This window comes from Hyperolius riggenbachi, chromosome 1, assembly GCF_040937935.1.
Source record: "Hyperolius riggenbachi isolate aHypRig1 chromosome 1, aHypRig1.pri, whole genome shotgun sequence".
NCBI lineage: Eukaryota > Metazoa > Chordata > Amphibia > Anura > Hyperoliidae > Hyperolius > Hyperolius riggenbachi.
Window position 1 is genome coordinate 604,602,442 of NC_090646.1, and position 18,179 is coordinate 604,620,620.

The following is an 18,179-nucleotide window of genomic DNA, read 5'->3' on the forward strand; positions in this document are numbered from 1 at the left end:
GTGCAGAATTATTAGGCAAGTTGTATTTTTGAGGAATAATTTTATTATTGAACAACAACCATGTTCTCAATGAACCCAAAAAACTCATTAATATGAAAGTTAAATATTTTTGAAAGTAGTTTTTAGTTTGTTTTTACTTTAAGCTATTTTAGGGGGATATCTGTGTGTGCAGGTGACTATTACTGTGCATAATTATTAGGCAACTTAACAAAAACAAATATATACCCATTTCAATTATTTATTTATTTTTTTACCAGTGAAACCAATATAACATCTCAACATTCACAAATATGCATTTCTGACATTCAAAAACAAAACAAAAACAAATCAGTGACCAGTATAGCCACCTTTCTTTGCAAGGACACTCAAAAGCCTGCCATCCATGGATTCTATCAGTGTTTTGATCTGTTCACCATCAACATTGCGTGCAGCAGCAACCACAGCCTCCCAGACACTGTTCAGAGAGGTGTACTGTTTTCCCTCCTTGTAAATCTCACATTTTATGATGGACCACAGGTTCTCTAAGGGGTTCAGATCAGGTGAACAAGGAGACCATGTCATTAGTTTTTCTTCTTTTATACCCTTTCTTGCCAGCCATGCTGTGGAGTACTTGGACGCGTGTGATGGAGCATTGTCCTGCATGAAAATCATGTTTTTTTGAAGGATGCAGACTTCTTCCTGTACCACTGCTTGAAGAAGGTGTCTTCCAGAAACTGGCAGTAGGACTGGGAGTTGAGCTTGACTCCATCCTCAACCCGAAAAGGCCCCACAAGCTCTCATCTTTGATGATACCAGCCCAAACCAGTACTCTACCTCCACCTTGCTGGCGTCTGAGTCGGACTGGAGCTCTCTGCCCTTTACCAATCCAGCCACGGGCCCATCCATCTGGCCCACCAAGACTCACTCTCATTTCATCAGTCCATAAAACCTTAGAAAAATCAGTCTTGAGATATTTCTTGGCCCAGTCTTGACGTTTCAGCTTGTGTGTCTTGTTCAGTGGTGGTCGTCTTTCAGCCTTTCTTACCTTGGCCATGTCGCTGAGTATTGCACACCTTGTGCTTTTGGGCACTCCAGTGATGTTGCAGCTCTGAAATATGGCCAAACTGGTGGCAAGTGGCATCTTGGCAGCTGCACGCTTGACTTTTCTCAGTTCATGTGCAGTTATTTTTCGCTTTGGCTTTTCCACACGCTTCTTGCCACCCTGTTGACTATTTTGAATGAAACGCTTGAATGTTCGATGATCACGCTTCAGAAGCTTTGCAATTTTAAGAGTGCTGCATCCCTTTGCAAGATATCTCACTATTTTTGACTTTTCTGAGCCTGTCAAGTCCTTCTTTTGACCCATTTTGCCAAAGGAAAGGAAGTTGCCTAATAATTATGCACACCTGAGATAGGGTGTTGTCATTAGACCACACCCCTTCTCATTACAGAGATGCACATCACCTAATATGCTTAATTGGTAGTAGGCTTTCGAGCCTATACAGCTTGGAGTAAGACAACATGCATAATGAGGATGATGTGGTCAAAATACTCATTTGCCTAATAATTCTGCACTCCCTGTAGAAGCTGTTCAGTAACAGCTTTAGGGCCGGTTCACACGGACGCTTGGCAGCGTCTACCGTCAAGCGTTCGGGACCCATCGGCTAAAATCTCCCATTCAAGTGAATAGGAGCGTTTAGCATTGCGCGGTTACCATCGATTGCATAAACGCGGTGTTCTGATCCCGATTTAACGCATCGTTTCGGACGTCCCTAGAAGCCGCATGCAACGTCCAGGGACGGCTAGCCGGCGCGGCTTCATGTCCCCCTGCGGGGACGAGAAACGCCGATCGCGCCGATCTCTGTACCGCCACCACCGAACGGGACGTCACAGGACGACGCGACTTCCTGGCCGCCCCAACGCCGCCTGCCGTCCGTGTGTACCGGCCCTTACTGTAACAATATATGAAATCTGCTACACAAAAACGCTCCAAAAACCACTAGGTATGTTTAGAAAACTTCTCTAATCATGCCTAGAATCACTGTGAAATCTGCTTCAAAAACCTGTAGCGTTTTTCAGATCTGCTAGAGGTTTTTGGTGTGCACTGGGCCTTAAGCCTGAAAAATCCTATCTGGCCGCAGACTGAAATGTGAAGGCCATTTTTCATATAATCTTTAATTAGGAAATGCTTGTGTTATACTGATATGTTCTCTCAATTTTGTTTATGTAAATTTCATCTGTTAGTGAAAAAAATCCTAAGAACAGAATTCACGGTTTCTTTTTTATGGTAGATCTAGGGTTATTGCATAATAACCCTCTCATTTCAACTTGCAGCTATACATTTCCGAAGCTGAAAACCCCATTTGTATTCCTTTTGTAGTCTGGAATCTGAACTCTGTGTTAGACTAATTTCAGCGCAACAAAGAGTACAGGCAGCCCAGATTCTGTAAGGGGGGTAAAAAACAAACCCACAAGAAATCTGTCCCGCTTGTCGACTTGTGGAAGGTTCAAGGCCAATAGTTTTTTCTAGAAAGGTGTTTCTCCACCTTTTGCTTGGTTACGGGCACCCTCTGAACCTTGTGCTTACCAAGAGCTCCCTGGTATAACAGCTTTATCTCAAGTGAACTTTATACAATAATGGTGCCAATGTTTTCAGTATTTATTGAAAAAGGTCCTGTGCTGCTTTTGGGGTTATTAGACAGCTTCTTTGTAGGGGATGTGTTAAGTGAAAGTAATGTCTCCAGTTACTTACCTAGGGCTTCTTCCAGCCCCTGGAACCACTCCTGCACATGCCGTTATTCTGTGCTGCTCCGTCCCCCTCTGAAAGCTGTATGACTTAGCGAGTCACTGGCTACTGGACACGTGCAGTTGCCACGTGTCTGCCTAGATCGCGCTCTGGTGGCTGGGGAGTGGTCTGTGCATGTACAGTAGAAAATGATTCACAGTGCGAGAGCAGAACGCTCCTGGCCAGCACCATCTAAGAGGCGCGGTATCGTGTAATAATGGCACCTATTAGCAGGGTTAATGTTAGGCACCAATGGGGGGGCGGGGGTGAGAATATGGAGAGATTAACGCATAGTAGAATATCAGTAAATATTACCAATATTATAGATTCCTTATATAGTAAACTGCAAGGGAACAGGAAAAATAGTTTACTATATCAGAATTGCTCATGCATTGTATATTTATACAGATGCATTTGCTGGGACCTGAGGACTGAGTTTACTATATCAGAGTTCACTTTAATGAGATTCTACTGTACTATATGAATGATGTAGTATGGTAAATTAACCAATATTTTATCACTTTTCCTAGTGCCGATTTTACTAGATGCAATAGGTTTTACAGTAAGGAATGGTACAATACGAGTATTTTAAATGGTATTTTATGGCAGTTCCTGGTGACCATTTTACTGAAAGATAAATAACGGCTATATCTGGAGCCCTTTTTAACAGGCGCCATTTTTATATACACATGGAGGAGCTCGGCACAGGGTCGTGCATTCAGCATTCAAAGGGGGACAGCGGGGGGACGGGGCAGAGCAGAATGACGGCGCAGAACAGGAGGACTTCAGGGGGCTGGAAGAATCCCCAGGTAAGTAACTGGCCACATTACTTCTCACTTAAAGGACAACTGTAACAAGAGGGATATGGAGGCTGCCATATTTATTTCCTTTTAAACAATACCAGTTGCCTGGCTATCCTACTGGTCTATTTGGCTGCAGTAGTGTCTGAATCTCACCAGAAACAAGCATGCAGATAATCTCGACAGATCTGACAATTTCAGAAAAAAATGATCTTCTGCATGCTTATTCAGGGTCTATAGCTAAAAGTATTAGAGTCAGAGGATCAGCAGGACAGCCAGGCAACTGGTATTGTTTAAAAGGAAATAAATATGGCAGCCTACATATCCCTCTCATTACAGTTGTCCTTTAAAGATAAACTCCAACCAAGAATTGAACTTTATCCCAATCAGTAGCTGATACCCCCTTTTACATGAGAAATATATTGATTTTCACAAACCGACCATCAGGGGGCGCTGTATGACTGATTTTGTGCTGAAACCCCTCCCACAAGAAGCTCTGGGACCGCGGTAGTTTTGACAGTTTGCCACAATGTAACACGGTTCACAGACGGGAAATAACTGTTTACAGCTGCCTCTAACAGCCAAAACAGCTAGGAGCAGCTACATAACCTGCCCACAGCAAAAATGTCACCATGTAATCAATGTCAGAATGTAAATCGGTGAGAGGAAAGATTTTACAATGAGCAAACACTGACTAAATCATTTATACATAATTATTGTAAAAATGAAGCATTTTTTTTTATTACATTATTTTCACTGGAGTTCCTCTTTAACGGTAACTTTAACTGAAATCAGAGATCATGACTGAGGCTTTTTAAAAAAGGATTGATGACAAATGTTTAAAACCCTCACCTAGTTCATGTTGGACAGTAGCAAGGAGCGGGTGCATATTATTTCGGTGCTGCTCAGTTTGGCGTGGTGAGAGCCGAATGACGGCTCTTCCTGCTGCAGCTAAACCCCGAGGCGGCGTTAAATACTATTCCCCCTCTGAGTTGTTGCAACTCAGGAGATATAATTCGGGGTCTGGCAGCCGCCAGAGCCCTGAATTACCGCTACGCGCCCCGCACAGCATAGCATTGCTGCTATGGGGCGCCCAGTTCCGGCGCTCGGCTCTCAGAGCTGCGCGCTGAAAACTGCTGATTCGGCAAGGAGCACTGTACAGACATGCTGCTCTGCTATAACTGAGCACTGTTGTATGCAGGCATTAGGAGGGGTGATGGGGCAGCGCTTGACTGTGTGGTGTCTGGTGGGGTGATTATTTGGTGCTGATCCACAAAGTGGGGATTGCAGCTCATGACACCTGCATTTCTACCATAAACAACCTCTGAAGGGGATATTGGAAAATATTCTATGTGTACAGCCTTTTGTGCAGTAATTTTTTTAGTTTTTAAATGTGTAATATTCTAGCTTTGTTCTTTCTGATATTTCTGATTGCTATGAATTACATTTTGGGATTTATATAGCACCAGCAGCTTGTGTGGCAGTTATGTTGAATGCTCTATATACATCTGTGAGTTCCCCATGTATTGAGTGATAAATGGTCACTTTTTGCAGAGTTTTCATCTCTGAAATAACCGATTCAAAGTGAAGTAATTGGCTGCTTTCTTATGTTTCAGATCGATTTGGAAAGTATATTTTCTCTTAACCCGGATCTGGCTCCAGATGATGAAATCGAACCCAGTCTGGAAATGCCACCTCCTCCAACACCAACCACAAAGACCAACAAGCTTGTCAAGGTCAGTTCCTCTGCTGTCACTGCAGACTTCACCAGGCTGACCTTGCCTACATTACATGTTACCTGTTAAATATGGAGGCTGTCCTATTTCCTTTTAAACAATACCAGTTGCCTGGCAGTCCTGCTGATTTCTTTGGCTGCAGTAGTGTCTGAATCACACACCTGAAATAAGCATGCAGCTAATCTTGTCAGATTTTAGTCAAATATCTGATCTTCATGCTTGTTCAGGGTCTGTGGCTAAAAGTAATAGAGACAGAGCCTCAGCAGGACAGCCAGGCAATTTGCATGGTTTAAGAAATAGAGTAACCAAGCAGCTCAGGGTGACCCAAACTACTAGGAATGTATAGAGAGATAAAAGGGACCAAAAAGCCCTCCTACTTAAAAAAGCAAAGCTTGGCGTAATTTGCCTTCTTAAAACAGAAGGAAATTTGCAATAATTCAGCTATAAGGGAACATTTGTGGTTACCCACAATGCACTACTGCTGAATATGCAAATTAAGAAATAAATGTCAGCCTCCATATAACTCTCACCTGAGGTTCCCTTTAAAATGCACCTGAGACGAATAGATATAAAAGTTTTATACATACCTGAGGCTTCCTCCAGCCCCCTTTGCATTGATCTCTCCCACGCAGTCTACCTCTGCCTCCGCGTTCTCCCGGTAGAAGCCCCATTAGCTTAGCCAGTCGGGGCAGTTCGCCCGCACACACCACAGTCTTGCTCCTGCGGCTGGGAGCGGTACAGGCGCAGATCGCTTCTGGCCACAGGACACGGCCGCGCATGCGCAGTGTACCCTGACTGGCCAGGCTAACGGGCTTCTACCAGGAGAACGATGAGGCAGAGGAAGACTGCGTGGGAGCGATCAATGCTGATGGGGCTGGAGGAAGCTCCCAGCAAGTATAAATCTGGTTTCCTTTATGGGTAAAGCCTACACATTCTTGATGGTTGTCGGCCAAGATGGCCAGTCAGGGCTGCCTCAGCCAAGAATCTAGTATGTGTACAGTGGCTCCAGTGGTCTGCCGGATCATCTCTTTGGAGCTCGAGCCAACACCATTGTTCTGTTTACCCCTCTTGCTCCATGCCAATTTGTTGTTGCTTCTCCTATTGTCTTTTCACCCCCCCCCCCAACCATAGGAACAGAATGCTTCGCTGGCCTTCAGCCTAATGACAGATCTGTACGGAACTGTCCTCAGAACTGCTGCCTGAGGAATTGAGTTCCAATCCCTGTTGCAAAATTGTGTGAATGTACATACCTTAGAACATACATGAAGCAAATATTCATGGTAAAATTAGTAATAAATTCTGAATAGTCCAGAGGCGTCACCGATCCTCCTACAGCTCAGCAGTCCAGAACTAGGCTCTTTAAATATATACACCAAGGACTGGTCAAATAAGATCTCGTGGCCGCGCTTCTGTCTGTGTACGAGCACATCCATACCTATCTTATGCATGTATTGTCCACGCATGCCTAGACGAACGAAACCGGTTGTGCATGTTTTTTTTTTCCCCTCCGTGCACAAGTGGCATAGTTTTATTTGGCATATGTGGACCATAAATAAACCCCCAAGTGTGGGAAGTATTCCCATACATGCACAAATCGGTGCATATTCCATACAAAGCAGAAAGTCTGCGCAGATAATCTGCTACTGATGTTTTAACCTCCTTGGGGGGGTTATCATTTTTTCTGGATTTTAGGGTCTAAAACAGTGCAATTTTTTTGCATGCTTTTAGATCATAAAATCTGCAAAAATCACGCTACCAGGGAGTTCTGCCAGCAGCTCAGCATTCAGTTGCCTTCCTGAGATCCAGCGCTGCAATTTTCCGTTTGTCCTCCGGGTGGCGCTGTAACCCTATAGTGAGATTGCTGGCTGTCGTCGTGATGACAGTGATATCACCAAGGGGAAGCAGAGCCTCAGAGGAGAGGAAGAAGAATGGCGGCCGATGTCGGGATCCCCCGGGAGGTATGTTAAAATGCCTGCTGCGCGCTATACTCTGCAGTAACCTCCCGGTGGCTACTATGAGTTCAGCTTGTGATAACCCCTCCTGGCATGTTTTTTTCCACCCCGAGCTGAACTTGTGATTATCGCTAAGGAGGTTAACAAAAGTGCTGACAGTTCTGCTTAGTACAGTATATATTATATATGGTGAAATAGTCTTTCCTGCCAAAAGATTTGTAACTTTAGGGCTCGTTTCCACCGCTGAAGAAATCGCATGCGGCTGCGTTTCCCCATGCGGATTTACCCGCGATTTCGCATGCGATTTCGCATGGCAAGGAGCCAGGCGAATTTAACCATGTCACTGCCTGTGTAAAGTTCCATTGCCTTTCATGCGAAATCGCATGCGAAATCGCGGGGAAATCCGCATGACAAAGCCGCATGCGATTTCCCTATTAAATGCATTAGCGGCGATTCGCCCGCATTCCTGCCACACGCGAAATCTGACGACCCTGTCGTGCAGATTTTTCCCGCACCGAAAAACGCCGCCGCACACGTGGAAACAGCCCCATCCACTAACATTGAGTATGCGAATCTGCATGCAGTGCCCGCATGCGGATTCGCTATAGTGGAAACGAGCCCTTACTCTTGTGACTCAGAGGCAGCTTGCTTTCTGACTCTTCACCACCACACTTTGGACAATATAAGAAGCAATGGCCAATTGTTGCTTTAAAAAAAAAAAAAAAAAAAAATCTGGGATGTTGGATCATTAAAGCGACCCCTGGACATCTGTACTAATGCTAGATTTTTCAGTGAGATGGCCCTGACTGGCTGCCTCATTGTGTGTACTGCCCTTTACAGGGAACCTACCGTGAGAAAGATATGGAGGCTGAGCTATTTATTTAATTTTAGATACTGTAATACAAATGGCCTTGCTATCCTGCCAGACAACTGGTATTATTTCACATTGGGTTCCCTTTTAGCACCTTGGAGCCTAATTCTGCTACAATCGTGCAAATATGTTTTAGGACATAAAATCAGAATTTAGATATTACATTTTACGCACTGTGCTCTATTTCTTTTATGCTTCTGGGAAACTGTCCATGCATTTCTTTAAAAACAAATAAATGAATTGGACATTTTGTTTGCCCGAGAAGCAAATCCCATCTGATGTTGCTATAATCATGAATGGGAAAAGATGCCCGGGGTATGGCTTTTTCATGTGCACTCCTCCAGGCCAAAATTATTTAAACTAATCTGTGGTAATTTTGTGTAGACTGCCATTACTGCTCACTTACTGAAAATGACTGAGTCCAAATGTGTAGGCTAGATGCTAATTCATCCTAAGGTTTTGGTACTACAGTAGAATTTCTTTATAATAAACTTCAAGGGACCGGGTCAAGCACTTTACTGTTTTAGAAATTGTCATACTTAAAGGAGTTCTTTCGCGAATGAGGAAAAAAATAAAAAGTGGTTAATGCATAAACTATTAAAGGGAACCAGAGACGCTAGAAAAAAAGATTTTATACATACCTGGGGCTTCCTCCAGCCCCATACGCACGGATCGCTCCCACGCCGCTATCCGCCGGTTCCGGGTCCCGTAGTTTCGGCCAGTCGGCGGCATCACGCGGCCAATTCTCCGCGTCACAGGGGCTCCCAGAATACCCTTACGCGTGCGGCTGCATACTGCGCATTCGCACGCGTAAGGATATGGAGGGATCCCCTGATCATGCGGACAATTGGCCGCATCCGCCGGAAGTGACAGGACCCGGTACCGGCGGATCCAGGAATCAGAGGATGGTGGCGTGGGAGCGATCCAGGCTTATGGGGCTGGAAGAAGCCCCAGGTATGTATGAAATCTTTTTTTTTTTTTTTCTTTTTTCATGTCCGGAGTCTCTGGTTCCCTTTAAACATCCTTCTAAAATAGTGTAAAGTTTTTTTTTTTTGTTTTTTTTGTTTTTTTTTAATGAATGGTTTCATCAATACAACATGTAATGTAAACAGTGATGGATGACAGACTGGGAGGCGAATCCATTTGTTAGGGGTGTTTTTTTTTTTTTAACTTTCATTTCACAACCATTACTCCTGGCTACCTAGTTTTCAGTGGTATAATCCACTGCCAGCAGGAATTGCGTTATAGCTATAATGGCTGAGCTCTGCTGAGCTCCTCAATGTGTTTACATTGTTGCTAAGCAACCAGATGGCAGGAGCAGGGAGTCCTTTGTACAAAGTCATAAGCTGCTGGGAGAATCAGACAGAATCAGTCCCATCTACACCATATGATTTTTTGTCAGTTTCGATTCATTTTGATTTGATTCATTGATTCGATTTGATTCAATCTGACATGTCTGATTCATGATTCAATTTGATTCAAATTGAATCAAATCATGAATCGGACATGTCAGATTGAATCAAATCGAATCAATGAATCAAATCAAATTGAATCTCAACTTACAAAGAATCATATGGTGTAGATGGGACTGATTCTGTCTGATTCTCCCAGCAGCTTATGACTCTTTGTACAAAGGACTCCCTGCTCCTGCCATCTGGTTGCTTAGCAACAATGTAAACACATATTGAGGAGCTCAGCAGAGCTCAGCCATTATAGCTATAACGGCAAGTCCTGCTGGCAGTGGATTATACCACTGAAAACTAGGTAGGCAGGAGTTATGGTTGTGAAATGAAAGTAAAAGTGACGTCATCCGTCACTGTTTACATTACATGTTGTATTGATGAAACCATTCATTAAAAAAAAACAAAAAACTTTTTACACTATTTTAGAAGGATGATTAATAGTTTATGCATAAACCACTTTTTATTTTTTTTCCTCATTTGCGAAAGAACTCCTTTAAGCACATAAGGTATACTGTAGTACTGTATCTTAATTTAGCAGATAATTGTGAGTCATTGCTTCATTTCAATGCTTCAGCAAGTCACAGGCGGTGCCTAAGCTAGATCAGAATGCAGGGAGTTCCATGCAATCCTCACACAACCGCTACCACAGGAAGCATAGGTCTCACCAGTTAATGCAGGTACAGTACTGTTATGCTGGGAAGACACCATGCGTTTTCTTTCAGGAGATAGATGGTTTGATTGATCATTTCCGACATGTCCGATCTTACTTCCGATCGTTTTGCTGCTTGATTTCTCACAGAAGTGAATGGAAATTGATAAGAAAAGATAAGAGAATTGAGCGGAAAATTGAGCAGTAAACCGATCAGACAGAAAATCGACTGTAAAAACGCATCGTGTATACCCAGCATTAAGGCTCATACACACGCTCAACAAAAGTCTTTTAAATGCACAATTGTCAAACAACTTGAAGAAGTTGGACAACTTTTGTCAAGTAAAAGACTTAAAACCGACAAGGCGTTATCTCTGATAAGAGGCGACCAATGACTGCTAAGACGCAGCTCAAGTCAATCCAACTGTTGGATTGACTTGACGAACAACTGAGAGAAGTTGTGTCCAACATGGCAATGTGCACGGAAGTCTGCTATGACTGTTTAATGACTTCCATTACTAACTAGAACATATTCGTATCTTTCCAACTTTTTTAATTGTAATTGTTTGTAAAGTTGTTTTTTTTTTTTTATAATAACTTTTGTTGAACGTGTGTATGTGGCTCAACAGTTGGATTGACTGAGCTGCGTCTTATCAGTTGTTGTTCGCCTTTCATCAGTGATAACACCCCGACAAAAGTTGTCCAACTTTTTCAAGTTGTTTGATTTTTGTGCATTTAAAGTGAACCGAGCACCTTTTTAGCACTCAGGACATTTCTATAGCACATGAAAAATGCATGCCAACAATCTGTTTCATTATTAAAATAAACTTTCATTTACCTTTGTATTTTACAACCAAAGTAGTATTTTTAGCCTGTTTCAGCAGACCTGACCGTCCGCAGAGTTCTCAGGATGCTAAAGGTGGCCATACACTGGTCGATTTGCCATCAGATTCTACCAACAGATAGATTCCTCTCTGATCGAATCTGATCAGAGAGGGATCGTATGGCTACCTTTACTGCAAACAGATTGTGAACCGATTTCAGCCTGAAACCGTTCACAATCTGTTGTGGTGGGTGGTGCTGCTGCCACCGCTCACCTCCCCCGCCGCATACATTACCTGCTCCGCCGGCGTGACTGCCCCCGGTCACCGCTGCTCCGTCTCCGCTCTGGTCTCCGGCCCCGGCATGCTTTACTGCTTCCTGCCCGGCAGGAAGTTTAAACAGTAGAGCGCCCTCTACTGTTTAAACTTCCTGCCGGGCAGGAGGAACTGAAGCATGCCGGAGACCAGCGCGGACACGGAGCAGCGGTGACCGGGGGTAGTCGCGCCGGCGGAGCAGGGAATTTTATTGCCTCTCTATTGCGTCGGTCGTCGGGCACTCGAACGCCGCTAGTGACGTGCTCCCTACCCGCGGGCGATCGACGGTAATTTTCCGCACGGAGCGATCGACGGGATCGGACGAAATGGATCGAAATTCGGCGTGTAGCGCGATCGATTGGCAGCAGATTCGATCCCAGTGATCGAATCTGCTGTCGAAACGGCGGCAAATCGGGCCAGTGTATGGCCAGCTTAATTCTTTTATTGAGCTAATTACCCAGAAGGACTGTTTCTTCAAAGACAGTGTGTGTCAAACAGTCCTAATTACCCACCCCCTTTGTTGAGAGAAAAGCTATTGCTTGTTTATGGGTAATTGGCTCAATAAAAGAATTAGCGTCCTGAGAGCTCTGCGGATGGTCAGGTCTGCTGAAACAGGCTAATACTGCTACTTTGATTGTAAAATACAAAGGTAAATGAAAGTTTATTTTAATAATGAAACAGATTGTTGGCATGCATTTTTCATGTGCTATAGAAATGTCCTGAGTGCTAAAAAGGTGCTCGGTTCACTTTAAAGAGAGACTGAAGCAAAAAAAAAATTGATATGATTTGTATGTGTAATACAGCTAAGAAATAAAACATTAGGAGCAGAGACATAAGGCTAAAATTATTTCCAGTACAGGAAGAGTTAAGAAACTCCAGTTGTTACCTATGCAAAAGAGCCATTGAGCTCCACAGCTTTCAAAGTGGCAGAGATCTGTCTTCTGAAGCTTATTATCACAACTGTCAGTCACTGTATTTTCTTTTTCTCTGCAGAGGACAGGTCAATAGTTCACTGGCCTGCTCTGTAAAATCATTTAGAATGCTGAGTAGTGTGTAAACTGCAAATATCAGAGAATAATGCAATGTTATAAAAAACACTTTATAACTGAAAATAAAAATGAGACTATTTTCTTTGCTACTAATGTTCTAGTAATTATCTGTACTACACAATCTATTCATTATATCATTTTTTTTTTCACTTCAGTGTCTAATGCTGGTAATACACTGAGATTTTTCAGCAGATTTACTGTCCGATCGGTTTTCTGAACGTTTTTCTAAGCGATTTCCATTCACTTCTATGAAAAATTGGTCAGAAAAACGATCGGACATGTCGGAAATCATCTATTGAACCATCTATCTGCCAAAAAATCTCATGGTGTATTTCCAGCATTAAAGACTGTTGTTGAGCGTGAGTATGAGCCTTGTTTTCTGTCTGCTCACATGTTTGTGCAGCCTGGATGATACTGTAGTGTTATAGGCAAGCAATTCACAGATGAGCAATTCCCTCGGTAATCAGTCCTATCTAAACACTCCTCCAGAACTGCTGGAATGCAATGATGTGTCAGCTTGTTAATATTACAGAACCAAACTGATCCAACATGAATACAGTCTGTTTCAGACTGGTTGATCCTCATCGGTGCATAGCATGGATTAATATGGTTTTATGGGGTAGGACTTGAAACGCTCAAAGTTACAGATTGCCCAGCAAGCTCAAGGTGAACCAGAACTCCTAGGAGTGCATCAGGTCTGTTTAGTATCAGGGACAACATAGATGATTTGCATATTCAGTGGTGATGCACTGTGGGACTCCTCATTTGCTCTCTCCAATGTAGATAATCGCAAATACCTTCTGTAAGAAGGTAAAAGTTCTGATTCACCATGAGCTTGCTGGGCAATCTGTAACTATGGGCTGTGAAGGTTGTTTGTTTTTACACTTCATGTTTGCAGACTGCAATTATATTATATTATGTGTTGAACATGAAAATCTTTTTTGTTTCATTGTAGAACCGACGTACTGTAGCTCCAGTTAACAAGGAGACACCTGCCAGGGACAACAGAGGTGAGGTTTGAAGATTGCCAACTTTGGCCACTTAGCAGCACCAAACGCCCTGTAATATATCAACATAATAAAATAAACAAATAAATAAAAAAAATGTCCCCCTGGTTTTTGCCCTTTAAACCTAGGTGCGTCTTATGATCAGGAGCGTCTTAATAGAAAAATACAGGAGTTCAGTCTTATGCATTTGGGGTTAAAGGACACCTGAAATTAGCGGAATATGGAGGCTGCCATTTTGAATTCCTTTTAAACAATGCTAATTACCTGGCTGTCCTGCAGATCCTCCAATACTTTTGGTCATAGACCCTGAACAAGCATGCAGGTCAGATATTTCTGACAAAAATCTAAATAAGATTTAGCTGTGTGTTTTTCAGGTGGATGATATAGACGCTATGACCAGAAAGATCAGCAGGACAACCAAGCAACTGGAATTGTTAAACAAACAAATATGGCAACTTCCATATTCCTGTCTTTAAAGTTGGACAAGATCATATGACATTACTCTATCTCTGCTGTTTATAACATGGTTAACATGAATGTTACAATCAAAACACTCTCTTTATTGCCTAATGGGTTTATATGGTGCTTTTTTAATAGTATAATACACATTTGGAAGTGAGTTTTTGTTATGTGACGTAATGATGTCCATGGATCCAGAGGAACCCGTATGACCTATCCCACTAAATGTGCTTTTAGTCTGACTTTCTGGACTTGCTTTGATTTCTCCTAATGGCGTCCTTTTTTCTTTGCAGCAGTCGGTTCAGCCCGGGCACGGCCAAGCCAGCCATTGGAACCGCCACCCTCCTCACAGCAGAATGGTAGTGTTTCAGATATATCTCCAGATCAACCTGGAAAAAAGGACTTTGGCCCTCCTTGTATGTAACATACGTCTAGGATTGCTTCATATTCTGTGTGCACTTTCATATTTCTCTAGAAATCACAAGCATCCAGATCCTAGAACATCTCACTTAGCGATGTCATGGTCCACGTATGAAGCATCTGCACCCTTTCCCACTGAGTTCCATGATCTCATCATGTCCGTAGCTTTACACAGATGGCATCCTCATCACCATAGAGACAGATTCATTTGCATGAAAAATGAATATACAGTGCACACTTCTGTTGCATGTTCACGAAAGTGGGTGATATGTGTATGGTTGTGTCTTAGTGAGTTCATGGATTTTTCTTGTCCGTGGTAACATTTTGCTGGCAGTTTTCTTTTTTTTTTCTTGCCTGATGGAGTATAATGCTTTAGTATTTTGGTGGTAAACAAGTTGCTAAGCAATCCACAACAGCGGATGACGGATGCTTATGTGTCCCTCCTTCCCTCTCCATTGACAGTGCATACTGCTCGGCTACAGTCAAGCAGCGTGTCTTTTCAATGCTCCTTTCCAGTGACCGTTGTTAACAGTGAAGTTGTTTAACCCTTAAGCAACCAATTTGTTTAGAGGCTTGCAAGTGCTCCAGGCCAATTTATTTTAGCACATTTTTTTATTTCTTATTTGTTACATTTCCCTGCTTCTAATTAATACTGCTGCAATGTGTATTTATGGCCACTTGTCACTAGGGGGCAGTTTGAGACAATAACAGAGGACTTCTTTCAGTTACTATATTTTCTGCTAGTAGAGGGAGATCAAAGCCTTCTAAGAGTTTACAGCAGTTCTGCTGACTGAGGTCAAAAGCAGAGCACATATCTCAAATGAGATAACTCTATGAAGCTGTTAATGGGTTAAAATTGTATACAGACTTTAGTTAAGATTGCTCAGAGCAGTCTCTCCATTTCTTTGCATAGTGTCCTTTGGCGCCCAGGCTTCCTAAGTGATGGCTGCTGTATGTATTCTAACTGCACCGATTGGTGAAGCCTTTGTCACTAAATCAGGGTGGCTAGTTAGCATTGCCTTATTTTTATTTTATTTTTTTAATTTAGTTTTATTGTAAGCACAACTTCATAGCCACCAATTTTAATGGTACCAGAAGCCAAGAGGGAGAGCGTTGTGCGGACCACGGGCTGCATTCTTAAAATTCCACTCCTCCATCCCTGTAAAATTGCGTGCGGGGAATGTGAAACTCGCCTCGCTCACGGAAGTCCTGCGTCGCGTCTACATGGCAACAGGACGTCGCATGATGTGACCTCAGAACGTGCCAGAGTATTACACTCTGGTTGCGAGCGTGTAATACGCTGGAGCTTCCTGACGTCACTTCATATGACGTTCTGTTGCCATGGAGACACGACGCGGGACTTCCGTGAGCGAGGTGAGTTTCACATTCCCTGCTGGCCGAGTGCAATTTTACAGGAAGGGGGGAAGGCGGGGAATCTGGCCGCCTATCGGCAGGCCGGTGTAACAGCGCACACGGGCCGTAGTTTGCCCAGCGCTGGTGTAGTGTAGTGTGGTGTAGTGTACCTTAATGGGGATTTATACTTCTTAAATTGAGTCTTAAAGCGGACCTAAACGCAGAACTTCCTCTCTGCTCTAAAAATTAAGATAAGCAACAGCATACTATCTTTTAGAGAAAAACATTTCTTTGTTACAGCCGATACACTACAGATTTATTGCAGGATTTGTATCTACTTTCGGCTGTCATGGAAGCAGACCTATTGTTAACATCCTGTGTTTAAAATGAACTCTCTGCAGTGGCAGTCAGCTGATACAGCTGAGGGATCAAAGGATTTTTTTTTAGCAAACCCCCTCCCTCCCCCCAGCCGGCCAATCCTGGCGATTGGCTGTCACAGGCTTCTGCCTATGACAGCCGATCGCTCTCTTGTCCCCCAGGGGGACAGCCGTGTCACAGGGCTGACCCCAGTGCGTGCAGCGCTGCTGCTGATCGCAGCGCTGCACTGATCGCTGCTGATCGCAGCGCTGCACTGCACTATGTAAATAGACAGCTATTAAGCCGTCTAACAGTCTCCTGATCAGCGATAGCCGCTCGGAGACTGAAGAGGGGGCGGAGCTCCGCCCCCCGAGAAGGAGATGCGCGCACACCCTGCGCGTAATCTCCTTTAGTAGCCGGCTACAGGACCTGACACCAATTGGCATTAGGCGGGCCTGTGGCTGCCGCTGCGGCCACACCCATTGGCATGGAGCGGTCTTAGAGAAGTTAAAGTGTTGCATGTGACATGAGATAAACATGTATATGTACAGTACTAAACATATTAATAACCAGGCTGTTTTATTTGCTGCCTGAAAGAGTTAATTTTTAAGACTGGAAGTGGCAGCTTCTGTCCTGTCGGGAATATAGGAAACATCACTAATAAGCAAATTACAGCCATAAAAATTTTCCTGGCAGAATACATTTTTCTACATATTTCTGAGGGCAGAGGGAGAGAAAGGGTCAATCTAGTTCATGTATTTTCATTTACAGACACTTAATAGACTGCAACTGAGCAGAGACCACAAAACGTAAAATCTACTTTCTAAATGTTTAAATATAAAATAAAATCCTGGGATGTCTAAAGTCATTTTTAGGAGTAGGAGGATAAATATAATTGTTTATCTCGTCCGTTTATTTTCGCCACGGGTTCACTTTAACGTGCTCACTAATGATACAGTCTCGATTGTACAATTTTACCACTTCTCTGTAATATGAGGGACTGCCTAATGTATCCAAAGTATTTGGACTTTGTTTACCCTTCTACTACATAGACTTGGTTAGAATGAGCAATCAAGAATGTATCATTAGTGGGTGCTTTGTCATACATAGGGCAGGTCAGTAATGTCTGAATCACACACCTGAAACAAGCATGTGGCAATACTGTCAAACATCTGATCTGCATGCTTGTTCAGGGTCTATGGCTAAAAGTATTAGAGGCAGAGGGATCAGTAGGACAGCCAGGCACTGTGCATGGTTTAAATGGAAATATGGCAGCCTCCACATTCCTCTCAGGTCCGTCGTTTTACACTTGATCACTTGATGATGTGGTGCTTGAAGTTTCTGGCCAGCCATAGCATCTTCTAATTTCCTGTTAAAGAGAATCTGTACTGTAAAATTCTTACAATAAAAAGCATACCATTCTATTCATTATGTTCTCCTGGGCCCCTCTGTGCTGTTTCCGCCACTCCCTGCTGCAATCCTGGCTTGTGATTGCCATTTTTATGAAGTGTTTACAAACAAAAGACATAGCAAGTGATAGGCTGAGAGTAGCTCAGTGTGTGAGTCATACAGAGTGTGCAGGGGGCCTGGAGAGGGTGTGTATAGTTTCTTCCAATCACAAGCAGCACAGCACATTCCAGCCTGACTGCCTCAGCCCGACAGAGCCGACAGAGGAGAGAAGATTAGATCATATAACAGAGATAATACAGCCACTGTGCAACTAGGAAAGGCTGCAGTTAGACAGACCACATTAGAACAGGTATAGGAACTTATAGGATAGAAGAAATAAGGATGAACATTTTGTTACAGATTCTCTTTAAAGTTGTCTGTTGGTGCCTTTTTAAGGGATGGCGATCCGCTAAGTAATGGTGATGTATGGAACAGTAATTGTTCTCATTTTACAAATTTCCCACTCAAATATTGTAAGTCTGCTGAAATGTTGGTATTGAACTTTCACTTTTCTTCTTTTTTTAATACAAGCCGCGAGAAGGAAATCCAACTGTGTGAAGGAAGTGGAAAAGTTACAGGAAAAACGAGAGAAAAGACGATTACAGCAGCAAGAACTCCGAGAAAAAAGGGCTCTGGTGTGTAACAGCTGCTCCCTGCTGTCTCTCCATGATGAGATCACTAATCTGTCACTATAATTTCTGGCATCTTCCATGG

At 43.2% G+C, this 18,179-nt stretch overlaps 1 protein-coding gene across 6 annotated transcripts in view; it reads left to right on the forward strand.

The window, feature by feature from the left end:
* Positions 1 to 18,179, forward strand: part of KIF2A (kinesin family member 2A) — a 129,103-nt gene that overhangs the window by 54,169 nt on the left and 56,755 nt on the right. For 2 of the 6 annotated variants that reach the window (XM_068249643.1, XM_068249662.1), the window contains exons 3-6: positions 5,181 to 5,300; positions 13,376 to 13,430; positions 14,180 to 14,245; positions 17,997 to 18,100. In XM_068249643.1, the coding sequence (XP_068105744.1) occupies positions 5,181 to 5,300; positions 13,376 to 13,430; positions 14,180 to 14,245; positions 17,997 to 18,100 (345 nt within the window). Of the gene's footprint in view, positions 1 to 5,180; positions 5,301 to 13,375; positions 13,431 to 14,179; positions 14,303 to 17,996; positions 18,101 to 18,179 lie in introns of all 6 variants that reach the window. The other 4 variants (XM_068249626.1, XM_068249658.1, XM_068249650.1 and 1 more) reach the window with 3 other exon arrangements.